The sequence below is a fragment of the Giraffa tippelskirchi genome, chromosome 7, assembly GCF_054371585.1.
Source record: "Giraffa tippelskirchi isolate mGirTip1 chromosome 7, T2T-mGirTip1v1.2.pri, whole genome shotgun sequence".
NCBI lineage: Eukaryota > Metazoa > Chordata > Mammalia > Artiodactyla > Giraffidae > Giraffa > Giraffa tippelskirchi.
The window spans coordinates 35,617,484-35,631,980 of NC_137281.1; the positions used below are offsets into that span (position 1 = coordinate 35,617,484).

The following is a 14,497-nucleotide window of genomic DNA, read 5'->3' on the forward strand; positions in this document are numbered from 1 at the left end:
AAACCCTGGGGAGGAGCAGGGAGCCAGCTGACTAAGAGACCCCATGGGCTCCAATAGAAGGACATCAAGGTAGTGACTATGAGGCTGAAGTTGAACCAGAAGCCCTTTCCCCATTTTCCTTCCAGGAGCAACATAAGCTTCTCGTTTTTGTTTAATTCATAGGCCTTCTCCACCAATGTCAATCCCCATGCAGAAGGTGGGAAAACCTTGGAGTCTAATGTGGTATAAAAATTAATAATGAAATGTGACATTGTTGCTACTTCAATTTTGTCCACACATATCATGTTATGTTATCATCGTCTGGTATATCCCTGGTCCCACCAGATGGTAAGCTTGGGGGAGAGGGGTGGTGGGAGCAGCATCTAGGCCTCCTCCTTTTATGGGGAACCCTAGGCTGAGCAAGCCTGCCTCAGCATCGTCTCTGTGCATGTGGGATAGATAGAGAGCAGATAGACAGAGGTTGGGTATTGGGTGGATGGAAGGATGAATGGATGGATGGTCAGGTGGATGGCTGGATAAAAGGACAAAAAAGTGTATTCATGAACAAATGAAATGGAAAATAAAGGAACAATGAACAGATGGACAGACAGAAGGATGAATGGATGGACAGATGAGTGAATGAACAGAGACAGATGGGTGGATAAAAGAACAGCAGACATTCCCACAGAAGGATGGGAAAATCTACCAGTTTTCTTCTTTAACAGAGGTGGGAAAGCCAGGGCCTCAGATGCACTCTTGCTGGAAATGTTCCCACCTTGCAGTTGGCAGGAATGTCGGGATCCCCCAGGCCCCCTGCAGGCTGCCTCTGGGCTCTGGGATCAGGGAGAAAGGCAGGAGTGGTCAACCGCGACCCCTGGTGGTCACAATAGGAATGACCGCCCCAGGGCCTGGCTTGGCAGCTCTGGCCATCCTGGCCAGCTAAGGAGCCTACCTTCACCCTAATTCCAGGCGCTGAGCTTCTGACCCATAGGCTGAGGTTCCCATCTAAATGTCCTCGGACAGCTCACGGCACCAATGGTGTGTGAGGCAGCAGACCAGGTGTTCACTCACACTCTGAAGGGCCTACTCCTGACCAAGTCACACTTATCTCTCCCTGACCCCTCAGAGCAGCCTTGGAAATAGCAACTGGATGGCCCCCATTTTACAGGTAAGAAAACTAAGTCTCAGAAGGGCCTCGAGAGGGTTGCCAAGGTCTATGGTGAGTGAGTTGCAGAGCCAGACTGTCTCAGATTCCCTCCTAGGCTAGCTCCCTGCCTCCCTGACAGATCCTGCTGGGAGGACGATTGTGGCTGACTTTCTGAGCATCCCCGGTGGGTCCACAGCACAAATACACACAGCCCCTGGCTCCATGGAACTCACCGTCTGGTGGGCTTGCTCCCACCCCTTCACGGTTCTGATAAGGAATCAGGCTGATTTGAATCTTACCTCTGGCACTGAGTTGCTGTGCGACCTTGGGCAAGTCACTTAACCTTTCTGTGCTTCAGTTTCCTCATGGGTGGAATGAGTCTGATAATAATCAAACTTATGTCACAGGGTTGCTGTGAAAATTAAGTGAGCTAATATATGCAGGAAGTATCAGGTACATAGTAAGGGTTCCCTCTCACCATTATGAGCGAGAGAATGGGACTCAGAGGAAGAAAAGCCTGAAAACTCACAGGTGTAGCAATGCCACACTTACTTGCATTTTTTTTCAGAAATAAGATGGAGACTAGGCTGGGCAGCAAAATGGGGAAGATGGTGACTGCAGAGCACGTCTTCCAGAAGCTTTTCTGCTCCTACCTGCAGAGCCGCCCCGGGGACCGCAGACCTGGGAGGAGACATCGACTTCCCTCCAGCTCACACCCACGGCACAGTGCCTGGTGCCCACAAGGTGGTCAAATCTCAGCTAAATGTGTCCCCAGTCAGTGACCACAGTGCATTCGGAACAAGATTTCAGCCGGTCAGCAAGTGGCGAGCCTATGGACTGCAAGGCTCGCTTGGATCTCTTTTTATCCCACAGCCCTTCTTCCCAGGTTACCAGTGGCATTGCACGAAGCACTGCCTTAAGTCAGTGGTTCCCAACCTATTTGGCACCAGGGACTGGTTTCATGGAGGACAGATTTTTCACAGACCGGGGTGGGGAGGTATGGTTTGGAGATGATTCAAGTGGTGAAAAAGTGAAAGTGTTAGTTACTCAGTCGTGTCCAACTCTTTGCGACCCCATGGGCTATAGCCCACCAGGCTCCTCTGTCCAAGGTCTTCTCCAGGCCAGAATACTGTAGTATTCCCTTCTCCAGGGGATCATCCCAACCCAGGGATCGAACCCAGGTCTCCCGCATTGCGGGTGGATTCTTTACCACTGAGCCACCAGGGTACACTACATTTATTGTGCACATTATTTCAATTATTATTACATCAGCAGCTCCCCTGCCCCGAGATCATCAGATGTTAGATCCCAGAGGTTGGAGACCCCTGCTTAAGTTATATTCCCAGAAGCCTAATGTATGTAACCTGGACAAACATATGACTAAGGAAGAGACCCAAGACTTGTGGGAACATAGCAAAGAGTTTCTAAGGTATAAAGAAGTGAGTAAATGAAGATCTCAAAGTTTATTAGAGAAAATGCATTAAGTGACCCTAGGCTACCATTACTTTAATGACCGGACTTCGGCCTGACTTTCCTTTCAAAGTAAGTGGCCGCTGCCTATGTATTTCAGGGGTTTTGAGCTGAAGCCATGGCATGTTATCTGGCCAGAGCTCTTTCAATTTTTTGGAAATGCCAGTTCATGGTTTTTGCTCATTTTTCTCCTAAGTTGTTTATCTTTTCTTACTGATCCATAGGGGATCTTGATACCAACTCTGTGCTTACATCTTTTCCCAAATATGGCTTGTCTTTTCACTCCCTTTAAGTTGTATTTTGGGAAAAAGAATTTCTTTTTTATTGGAGTATAGTTGATTTAAAATGTTGTGCTAATTTCTGCTGTACAGCAAAGTGATCAGTTGTACATATACATACATGTGCGTGCTCAGTCACTTCAGTCGTGCCAGACTCTTTGAGACCCCATGGACTGTAGCCCATCAGGCTCCTCTGTCCATAGGGATTCTCCAGGCAAGAATGCATGCCCTCCTCCAGGGGATCTTCCCGACCCAGGGATCAAACCCAAGTTTCTTGTGTCTCCTGCATTGGCAGGTGGATTCTTTACCACTAGCACTATCTGGGAAGCCCACATATACATATATCCACTCTTTTGTCAGATTCTTTCCCCATATAGGTCATTACAGAATATTGAGAAGAGTTCCCTGTGCTTTACAGTAGGTCCTTATTAGTTATGTTTAATCTATATAGTAGTGTGTGTATGTCAATCCAATCTCCCAATTTATCCCTCCCCTGCCTTTCCCCCTGGTAACCATGTTTGTTTTCTACATCTGTGACTCTGTCTCAAACAAAAATTAACGTGTGGTCAATTGTATCCATCTTTTCATCATGGTTAACACTTTTTTGATGTTTTCTTTAAGGGTTCTTTCCCCACCTTGAAGTCAGAAAGACATCAATGTATATTTTCTTCAAACAGTGTTAAAGCTGTGCTTTTGATATGTAAACCCTTAATTCATCTAGAGCTGACTCATGTTTTTTGGGTGTTTCTAGTTGTTTTTTTTTAGATTTTTGGCCACTCCGCAAGGCATGTGGGATCTTAGTTCTCCAACCAGAAACTGAACCTGCACCCCCTGCAGTGGAACCCCAAGTTTTAACCACTGGACCACCAGGGAAGCCCCTAGAGCTGATTCCTGAGGCCACTGTAAGGCAGAGATTCAAGTGGACTTCTTTCCCACACGGGTCACCTGCTCCACATGGTCCCTCCCCTTCCCTGGTCTGCAAGCTTCCACTGTCATATACCAGAGTCCCACATATGCTTTCTCCTGTTTTCCAGGCTCTCTTTTCCATTCCTTAGGTCAATTGGTTTATCCCAGTGGCAAATTTCCAAACACGTGGGGATTTTTAAATTATATTTTTGTTATTACTAGCTCCATTTCATCAAGGTCAAAGAATGTGGTCTAATAGCAATTCTCTGCAATTTTTTTTGAAGCTTGCTTTCTAATCTAGTCTACTGTCAATTTTTGAAAATAGCCCTTAAGTGCTTAAGGAGAATCTGGTTACGGGAGAATTAAAATTCAGTTAATGTCCATTACATCAAATCTGTTGCTTATGTCATTCACATCTTCTGTATCTTGGCTAGTTTGTTCAGCTTTGCCATCTGTAATTAAGAGAAGCATCTGAGGGACTTTCCTGATGGTCCAGTGGCTAAGACTCCGTGCTCCCAATGCCAGGGATCCCAGTTCGATCCCTGGTTGGGGAATTAGATCCCACATGCTCCAACTAAGACCCAGCAAAGCCAAATAAAATAATATATGTATATTTTTAATAAAACAGAGAGAGAAGCATTTGAAACATCTCATGTTGCTGGAGGATTTGTCAGCTTCTCCTTAGTCTATGAATTTTTAAAAATCAGATTGGTTGAAGTAAACTTGCAGATGATAAAATTCACTTTTTAAATGGTATGGATATCCACAACTACTGTCATGAGGGAAGGGCAAAGGCTGTGGAGCCAAGAGAAGGCCCCATCCTAGCTTTTGAGGTAGGTGATATATGGGGCCCCTGGGCTGGACAGCTGGTATTTGTCAAGTGAGGTAAAACTGAAGCTTTGTTCTCATCCAGACACTCCAAGGACAAAGCTAGTTGCAAAAGCTGAGCTCTGCTAAAGTAAAGAGATAAGGTGCCTGCTCCTGAGGTCAGGAAAACTTTCCTGTCTGCACATGTGCATGTGCGTAATGTCCAGGAAGGACATTGGGGAGCAGAAAGGAGCAGGAAGGCTCCTTGGGGGTCAAAAAGGGAGGGGGCACCCTCCACAATAAGCATGGAATGCACCCACAGGCCTCTGCTGTAGGATCCGTCTTAGCAAATAGTTGCACATGAATCTTGGGGAGAGTGCCAGGACAAGTCAGGTAGAAAGAAAAAAGTGAGATAATTGGCCAAATGTAAACAAAGACCCGGAAGGACTGTCCGATATAAGTGATCTGAATCACCTCTTTACCACGCCCCTCACTCAGGTCGCCAGCACTCCCCTCCAAGTGGGTATCTCTGCCTTGCTTCTGTCTTAAATAAACAAACTGCTTCTGTGTGCACTCCCACACCTTATGCTGTGTCTCTAAAATAAACTTTGTACCTGTTTTTACAGTTTTTGTCTCCTTGAAACATTCTTGCTTTCAAATGGGCAGAAAGAGCCAGGGTCACTTTGCTTCTCACCTCCACCCCTGGTGACTTGGATTCCTGATTTTCATCCAGGTTACCCAGGTTCGATTCCTGGGCAGGGAACTAAGATCTCTCTTCAGGACCACTCACTGCTATCTCTCCAAAATCAGCTTTACTGGTCAAGGGCAGCTTCCTGGTCCAGACAGAAATCAGGAGAGGCTGCCAGACTGAGATTAGGGTGTGTAGTCATCTTTCTGCAAATGAAAGACCTGAGGGACAGTGTTCCGGGAAGCTTGTGTAAGGCCTGGAGGTAAGAAAGGACCTACCTGTTAAGAGAATGTGAAGTAGTTGAGTATGGCAGGAACAAGGAGGACAAGGAAGGAGTGGTGGGAGACGTGAGCACAGGTAGGACCCCCAGGGCCTTTTGAGCTCCAATGGGAAGTTTGACTATGAGGAGGCGGAGTGTATGGAAGGGCGTCAGCAGAGAAAAACATGGTCAGCCTACAAGATGAAAAAATTCCCTCTGGCTTCTGAGTAAAGCTCAGACTGGGAGTAGGAAGCCAGGGAGGGCTGTGAAGAGGAAGATGGAGGCTGAGTCTGGACCACAGTTGATGGGAGGGGCACCAGAAGGCAGAGCCCTCGAGCATCCTGGTGGCCACCTTGACTGACAAGGGGAGCTCGGGAAGAGAAACCTTGAGTGGAGTTCAGGACTCACCCAGGGGGCAGAGGGTTACCCAGTTGGCACACGGTGGATAGATGTGAAGGGTAAAGACTGCACGCCCCAGACCCCCAAGCCAATGCTCCTTCCTAAGCAACATAAACTAAACTAGCAACGTAAACTAGCGCACCACCACTGCGGAGCCCCAGTGCTACAACTACTGAAGCCCAAGAGCTCTAGAGCCCGTGCTCCGCAGCAAAAGTCACCACAGTGAGAAGCCCGTGCACCGCAACTAGTATGCACAGTAACGAAGACCCAGAGCAGCCAAAAATTATATTAAAAAAAACAACAACAGCGTGTTGCCAGGCTTAGCAAAAGACCTAAAGAAAAAATAAATAAGTGGAGATCTATAGGATGAAATTTGAATTTCAGATAAACAGTGAACTTTTTTTGGATCCGTCCCCCAAATCGAGCATCTTGTGTTTTATTGGGCAACCCTCATTCAACACTCCTCCCCCCTTATACACACTATGCCTTTCTGAAAAAACAGCAGCAGAGAAACACAGAAACTGCTAGTATGTGGCCTTTCTGGCATCTACTTGTCATCCCTCACCAGGTGCCTCCTCGGAGTCTCTGGCCCTGAGCAGCGGCCCTGCCCAGACACCACCGGCTCCATCTTCCTGCAAAGTCTGGAAGCCCCTTAGAGCTGGGCCCAGTGTGGAGTCCGGGCAAGGCCAGGACCCTGCTGGGAGTGAGAGGAGGGCACAGAGTCCCAGCAAGGGTGCCCTCACCCCTGCCCCGACACCCAGCTGGGGCATTTCCAGGAAGTGGTCCCTGCCCAGAGCCTGAACCCCAATTGGGCTCAGGGCCACATGCCTGGGGCTGTTTCCTAGAATTACTAGCCCCATTCCGTGTCACTGTGGCCACATCCTCTGTTGGGCAGCCCAGGCTTGGTAGGATTTAACAGGCTAAGTCCAGGGAGGGAGCACCCAGCAAGTCCCTGCTTTACTGGGCTGGAGAGTCAGCCTGGGACACCACTCCCTGGAGCTGCCCAAGAGAGGGGCTGGAGGTTCCTATGATCCTCAGCACCCTCAATGGAATGGGGGCCCATCCCAAAGGCCTGGGGAGCCTAGTACAAGCCAGAGCTGGCCAAACCAGGGGAGCTCGGATGGGGGCTCACATCACCCTGATAGAGGTAGGGGGACACTCTGCTTGGAGTCAGAGTGGGAAAGAGACCTTCTCTGTGGGAAAATTGGAGAGATTTCATGGGAGACACGATAACTGAGCCACTGAGAATTTCTGGAGAATTTGGGAATGGAGGGGTAGGGTGATTGGTTGCAATGGTCTGGAGGCTGTACCACATGGAGAATGTTCCTAAAATGACCAAAGGCCAGCAAGGCTGGGGCAGAGGCAGCTCTGGGGAAAATGGCAAAGCCAAGGGACACAGGATGTGCCCAGAGAGGAGCTGGACTTGTGAGGATGAGCAGACCTGGACCTTAGATGGATCAGCCTCTGAAACTCAGGTGGCACTGCTAACAATAATAACAAAATACAAATGATAGCAGTAACCATTTACTGAGCACTTACTTACCCTCTGCTAAGCCTCTTTATTTGCGTTATTTTATTTAACCTTCTAAACAGAGTCCCTTGGATTGTAAGGAGATCCAACCAGTCCATCCTAAAGGAGATCAGTCCTAGGTGTTCATTGGAAGGACTGATGTTGAAGCTGAAACTCCAATACTTTGGCCACCTGATGTGAAGAGCTAACTCATTTGAAAAGACTCTGATGCTGGGAAAGATTTAGGGCAGGAGGAGTAGGGGACAACAGAGGATGAGATGGTTGGATGGTATCACCGACTCAATGGACATGGGTTTGGGTGGACTCCAGGAGCTGGTGATGGACAGGGAGGCCTGGCGTGCTGTGGTTCATGGGGTTGCAGAGTCGGACACGACTGAGCGACTAAACTGAACTGAACTGAAACAGGTACTACTATTACCCCATCTTACAGATGGGAAAACTCAGGCACAGACAGATGGAATGGTTTTTCCACAGTCACACAGCCAACAAGTGACAGGGCTGGCATTTGAGTCCAGGCCGTCTAGCTCCGGAATTGAACCATTCACCACTTAATGAAAGGCTATTAGTGTAAGAAATGAACAGAGGGCAGAAGGTCCTCCTGGGAGAAAAGGGATCTGGCTCCATTTCCCGCCCTGTGATGTTCAAAGTCACCAAAATCTGTCTGATGGCCTGGAGCCAGTCCCTGAGAACCAATCCCAGGGACAAAGTGCCCTAGTGCATATCTGCTCTAGTGCCAGAATTGCCGAGAGCACAAGACACCAGGAGCCAGAGCGGGCGGCTGTGTTGGGAAAGAGAAATGGCTATGTACGCAGGGCTGGCATTCCTCCCGCTGGTCACTCAGCACGCACAGTCCTGGAGGCAGGGCCTCTCCATTTGGTGTGTCATGTCCACAGACAGGCGACCGCAGCATCTCCGACGTGGTTTTGGACCCAAAGGCTTCTGATGTGGGCCAACATCGCCCCCTGGTGGGAAGCCTGGGAAATGTGCTGGCTTCATGAGTGGTCTCCTACGGGGTCTGTCAGGACAGGTCAAGGGCAATGGTGATTTCTCTACAACAGCGACAGCTAACGTAGCAAATAGGAAGAAAACCAGAATGTGCAGCATGACAAAAGACTTGCATAATTTATACCAATTTATAAATACTGTAGGCGCCTCCCAGCTCCAAGAGAACAGACCAACAAATCTGAGATTTAGATTTCACATCCTCACACCTACCAGGAGAAATTCAAACCTGTCCAGTCATCAAAATGCCTGGCCACTGGTGCTCAGATGGATGGGAACGAGGCATTCCCCTCCCGCCTCCAGGAAGTCCTATGGCCCCAGTCACTAGTCTAAATGGCCTATAGGGGTCTGGGGAGCACTGGAGGAGGAGCCTCTGGGAAGGACAGGATTTTCTGATCTTCAGGAAAGGTGGGCTTGGAGTTAGTCCTCATAATCTGGGAGCAAAAGGAAAAGAAACTTTGGACACAGGCTGATGAGGTCTCAGACATTAGATGGGTCTCTAAGCACTGGGCTGGGGACCCCCGGCGTGGGATGACCCTCTCCCCAAGGAAGGAAGCAGGGCCCAGCAGGCCTTTCCAGGACAGGCTGGTCAAGACCCTGCCCCCAGCTGCCCCAGGCCGGCTGCCCCATCCCACTAGGACCTCTTCCTCCCTGGTCTCATTCAATCTGCGTAGAACTCTGGGACAGGGCAAGACCAGAGCCATCTGTCCCCATGTCACAGATGTGGAAACTGAGGGTCAGTGAGAAATGACAGGTCCAAGGTCAGACAGTGAGACTCAGAGCCAGGCGCTGAAACATGACCTCTTGACTCCGCGACCAGTGCTCTGGGCACAGGCCTGGCCAGCTGGGCCCAGGCACCAGGGGCGAGTTGGCTGCCCCCAGGTGGGGTTGACCTGCCTTGGAGCAGAATGCCAGAGAAGGTAGGGCAACATCCTGCCCTCTGGGCCTGGGGAAGCCATGGAGGTGGAAAAGGCCCCCAGGAGGTGACAGGGGCCTCTGGCCTCCAGCAGCTGGCCTGCCATCTTCTCTTCTGCAGGCAGCCAGAGAAGCTGGGGGCTCCGGGCCAGAAAGTCCAGGTAGTCCAGACTACTGCACCATCTGGGAGGAGGTGAACACCTCCATCTCTGCCTCGGCCTCTGCCTCTGAGCGGCACCTCTGAGAGCAGAACCACAAGAAGAGGAAGAAGCCTGCAAGCAAAAGACTGGTCAGTGGGAGCATCGCGGAGCAGCATGGGGCCTCCCCCCAAACCCAGGCACCTTCTTGGTCAGGGTGCGCTGGGCCTCCCTGAGGCCCAGGAGTAATTCTCAGAAGCCCTCACTGTAGGAAGTCAAAAGGGATGGAGCGTAGGAGCTGGAGGACCAGCCTCTGCAAGCCCATAAGTTGCTTTTGTGCAAATAACAAGGTGGTGCCCCTTCCTGTGGGCTGGTGTAGCACCACACCAGCCTGTCAGGGGCCAAATTTCAGCCCCTGACTTGCCCCCTCGACCTGGAGCCCTTCAGCAGTAGACAAGTACCTGCTGTCCACGACCCACCCCCCAGGGTTTCCTCCACGCCGTCCACAGGCCCTACCGTAGAACGAGTTGAAGATGGTGAAGAGGAAGAGCTGAGGCAGCAGGAAGACACTGAAGGAGAAGAAGGCCAAGGCCCAGGTGGTGCCCAGCAGCACGGTGAGGCCCAGCACGGTGACGGTGTCCCGGCAGGCCCGGGCGCCCGGTGCCTTCTCCTGTGCCCGGAGTCTGTTGAGGACCCTCAGCGCCCAGGCCAGCACCACCAGGTTGAAAAGGGACGTGAGGCCACCATAGCCCATGACCAGGACACCATGCACCCAGGAGTTCTTCACCCAGCATCTGCAGGGGAGGGGTAAGTGCCGGGGTGGGTATGGCTCCCAAGGCCCGAGGTGGGGAAGCCAACGGTCTCCTAGGCCTCTGGACTGTCTCCTGAATCCTGTCCCCATCATTTCTTGCCTGACCGCACACATGGCAAAATCCTGAACCTGGCTTTCCAGCCAGGCCATGGGGTGGGGGTGGGGAGGTGGGTAAAAAATGGGTGAAGTGGGTCAAAGGTACAAACTTCCAGTTATAAAATAAGTAAGTCTTGGGGATCTAATGTACAGTACGATGGCTACCGTTAATAATACAGCATTGCGGGGGAATTCCCTGGTGGTCCAGACATTAAGGGTCTTTCTTGGAAAAGACCCTGATGCTGGGAAAGATTGAGGGCAGAAGAAGAAGGGGGTGACAGAGGATGAGATGGTTGGATGGCATCATTGACTCAATGGACATGAGTCTGAGCAAACTTCCAGAGATAGTGAAGGACAGGGAAGCCTGGCGTGCCACAGTCCATGGGGTCACAAAGAGTTGGACATGACTGGGCAACTGAACAACAACCACCAGCGGTTAAGACTCTATGCTTCCACTGCAGAGGGCACAGGTTCAATCCCTGGTCTGTGAACTAAGATCCCACATGCTGTGAAGTGTGGCCAAAAAGTTAAAAACAAAATAAAATAAAAATAAATAATAATACTGCATTGCATATTTGAAAGTTGCTAAGAGAGTAGAGTTCTCACTGTAAGAAAAATAAATTCTAATACTACGGATGGTGATGGATGTTAACTGCACATATTGCAATGGTCATTTTGCAATATATATATATAAAAATATCAAATCATTATGCTGTGTACCTGTAATTAATATAGTGTTATATGTCAAGTGTTATATGGGCTTCCTGATAGCTCAGTTGGTAAAGAATCTGCCTGCAATGCAGGAGACCCTGGTTCAATTCCTGGATCAGGAAGATCCACTGGAGAAGGGATAGGCTACCCACTCCAGTATTCTTGGGCTTCCCTTGTGGCTCAGCTGGTAAAGAATCTGCCTGCAATGCGGGAGACCTGGGTTCGATCCCTGGGTTGGGAAGATCCCCTGGAGAAGGGAAAGACTACCCACTCCAGTATTCTGGCCTAGAGAATTCCATGGACTTTACAGTCCATGGTTGTAGTAGAGTCAGACACGACTGAGCGACTTTCACTTTCACTATATGCCAATCATACTTCAACTTAAAAAATAAAACATGTAAAAAAATTTGTAAAGAATACATACATACGTAGTAAGGGGTTTTTAAATGCAAGTGAATGAAAGTCACAAAATCCAGGGTGAGAGGAGAGGGGGAGAGGTGAGGAAGACTCAGGAGAAGCAAGTTCTTAGTGGGTGGAGGGGCTCACTAACAGCTCTGCATTGACCCACTGCCTGTCCTATGGAAGCGTCACTTCAGTTATTTTGTCCATGTCAGCAAATTATATAATAAAACACACGTTCAAAGAGTCCTAAGTCACACTTCCTCAGAGAAACCACCCGACCCTTACGGTGAGAGGAATTAACCTCACCTCAGCCCCACTCTCAAAAGTCTTCTCCAACACCACAGTTCAAAAGCATCAATTTTTCGGCACTCAGCTTTCTTTTGTTTGAACTGCGGTGTTGGAGAAGACTCTTGAGAGTCCCTTGGACTGCAAGGAGATCCAACCAGTCCATCCTAAAGGAAATCAATCCTGAATATTCATTGGAAAGACTGATGCTGAAGCTCCAATACTTTGGCCACCTGATGCGAAGAACTGACTCATTGGAGAAGACCCGATGCCAGGAAAAAATGAAGGCAGGAGGAGAAGGGACAACAGAGGATGAGATAGTTGGATGGCATCACCGACATGCTGGGCATGAGTTTGAGTCAACGACTGAACTGAACTGAACGTCCTCACACTGTGCCCAGAACCCTCACTTCCTGGAAGCTGGAGTGGACAGAGGTTGGGGACCAGGGAGTCAGCCTGCCTGTGACCGAGTCCCAACTCTGCCTGCCCACACTGGGTCTCCCTGGGCAGGGCTCCTCAGCTGCCTCTGCCTGGGTTTCCCTAACAGTAAACAAGGGCTGACAATAGGACCTGCTCCCGCTGTGAGGATTCAGTCAGCCCTCAGCAGGCCTGAGCTGATCTCAGTCAGGGGAGGGGGAAAGGCCACGTGGCCATCTGCTGGTGATGGGTCTACAGGGGGTTATCAAGCCGTTCCTTCTATGTCGCCAATTAGAAACATTTCATCACAAGGAAAAGATTAATGTCCTAGGGCACAGGAAGGAGGGGCAGTCTGTCCCTCAGAGCCCCTCAGAGCCCCCCCCCCCACGCTGTGCCCGGTCCCTGGGGTGTTCCAGCCCCTACAACACTTTCTTCTCGGACCAAGAGGGTTTGAGGGCTGGCGGTGCCATCCTACGCACAGGTCGGGGGTGGGGGGGAGCCAAGAGAGTGAGCGAAGCAAGGTGATGAGGAGAAAGGAGAGTCGGGCACAAGCTGAGCTCCACCGCAGAGCCTGAGAGCCGGAGGGGGTCTGGCCTACAGCTGCCAGGAGGCAGGTGCTTCCTAAAGTTAGCCGGCGGCGACATAACTCACCCAGCGGGAGAGCTTGGCTATCCAGCGGAAGGGGCGTGGCAAAGCCCCCTGGAAACCACGCCCTCTGGAAGCCGCAGCCCCCACCCGGCCCGGCAGCCAGCGCCCCGCCCACAAGACGCCCCAACTAGAGCGCCAGGACCTAGGGACCCTGCTGCCAGAGCTGGGGAGCCTGCCGCAGCCTTGAGCGCACTCACATGGACGTGGTCTTGAAGCCCGTGCTGTTTCCCTGGCTGTCGGAGAATTGGATCCTGCAGGGTCCGTAAACTGAGCTCTTGACGGCAAGAAGGAGCAGCACTAGGAAGGCCGGGACCCCTGAGGAGTGGGACAGAGGCTCAGTGTCTTGTCAGGGGATCCCAGAGATGCGATGCTATAACAGTTCTACTGGGCAAATAGTGGGGAAGGAAAGAGACTGCTCTGAGCCCCCAACCGCTGTCAGCGGGGTCCAGACTCAGAGGAATTAGCCCGCCTAGTGGTCTTAGAGAAGGCGGTCTTCCCAGGTAGTGCAGTGGTAAAGAATCTGTCTGCCAGTGCAGGTGACGTGGGTTCGATCCCTGGGTCGGGAAGATCCCCTGGGGAAATGGCAACCCACTCTGGTATCCTTGCCTGGGAAATCCCATGGACAGAGGAACCTGGTGGGCTATAGTACATGGAGTCGCAAAAGAATCGGACGCAACTGAGCGCCCATGCTCGCACACACGCTTAGAGAAGGCTGATATGAGTGAGGGCTCTAGGGTGGGATTATAGCTGTAGCAGTAGTGGTCCTGCTGGGAGGGTGTGGCGGGGAGGTAATCAGAGAGAGGATTTGGGAACTGGTGAGGAAACATAATAGAGAGGCTAGGGATGCTGATGACGGTTGTACCAGAGATGGTGGTGAACACAAGGATGAGGATGGTGGTGGCGATGGAGGTGGAGGATGGAGGTGATGGTGGTACCGGAGATGGTGATGAGAGTCGTATTGGAGGTGGAAGTGGTGATAAGAATAGTCATGTAGGAAGTGGTGGTGGGTGTTGGCAGGGATGGTGACCATGGTCATGGCAATGGAGGAGAAAGAAAAGGACAGAGGGGACAGACACCCAAGACCTGCGGGAAGCTTCAGGAAGCAAGAGGGCAGGGAGACCGGGCTTACCCCAGCCCACCGCACAGAGCTTGAGCACGTATCGGCGGATGTAGATGTTGTAGACGCGCCCGAGTAGGAGGTAGAGGTTGAAGCCTTCAATGGCCATCCAGGTGAGGCAGCTGAGCAGCGCGTAGTGCAGGGTGGCGGCCAGCACCACGCATGCTGCCTCGGGCACTGGGGGCGTGGCCAGCACGGGGCTCAGCAGGAAGGCGATGTTGAGGAGCAGCACCGAGGCGTGCAGGTTCATGTGGATGCGCGTTACGGAGTCACTCTGCTTCCTGAGGGTGGGAGCATGGCCTTCCGCGACCTGGATGTCACCAGGCAGCGCCGCCCCCTGGGCTCATAGACACACAGTGACCGGGACACAGGTCAAGAGGGGCAGGGACCCAACAGCAGCCGGGACACAATGAGGTTGGTCTCCTGCCTCCCGCCCCCACCCCCACCCCCGCGCCTTCTGCCTTCCGGGAAAGCCCACCTGACTCTCGCGGG

At 51.2% G+C, this 14,497-nt stretch overlaps 1 protein-coding gene and 1 pseudogene across 6 annotated transcripts in view; one reads left to right on the plus strand and one right to left on the minus strand.

Moving 5' to 3' along the window:
- Nucleotides 1-1,725: 1,725 nt before the first annotated feature.
- On the plus strand, nucleotides 1,726-2,655 carry LOC145513734 (nucleic acid dioxygenase ALKBH1 pseudogene; annotated as a pseudogene).
- A 3,548-nt stretch (nucleotides 2,656-6,203) lies between these two features.
- ADGRG5 (adhesion G protein-coupled receptor G5) overlaps nucleotides 6,204-14,497 on the minus strand; it is a 28,346-nt gene continuing 20,052 nt past the window's right edge. For 3 of the 6 annotated variants that reach the window (XM_081512445.1, XM_081512444.1, XM_081512443.1), the window contains 4 exons: nucleotides 14,018-14,286; nucleotides 13,086-13,203; nucleotides 10,035-10,312; nucleotides 6,204-9,653 (listed from right to left, as the gene is read on the minus strand). In XM_081512445.1, the coding sequence (XP_081368571.1) occupies nucleotides 9,553-9,653; nucleotides 10,035-10,312; nucleotides 13,086-13,203; nucleotides 14,018-14,286 (766 nt within the window). In that variant the 3' untranslated portion in view covers nucleotides 6,204-9,552. The remainder of the gene's footprint in view (nucleotides 9,654-10,034; nucleotides 10,313-13,085; nucleotides 13,204-14,017; nucleotides 14,287-14,497) is intronic. The other 3 variants (XM_081512449.1, XM_081512448.1, XM_081512446.1) reach the window with 1 other exon arrangement.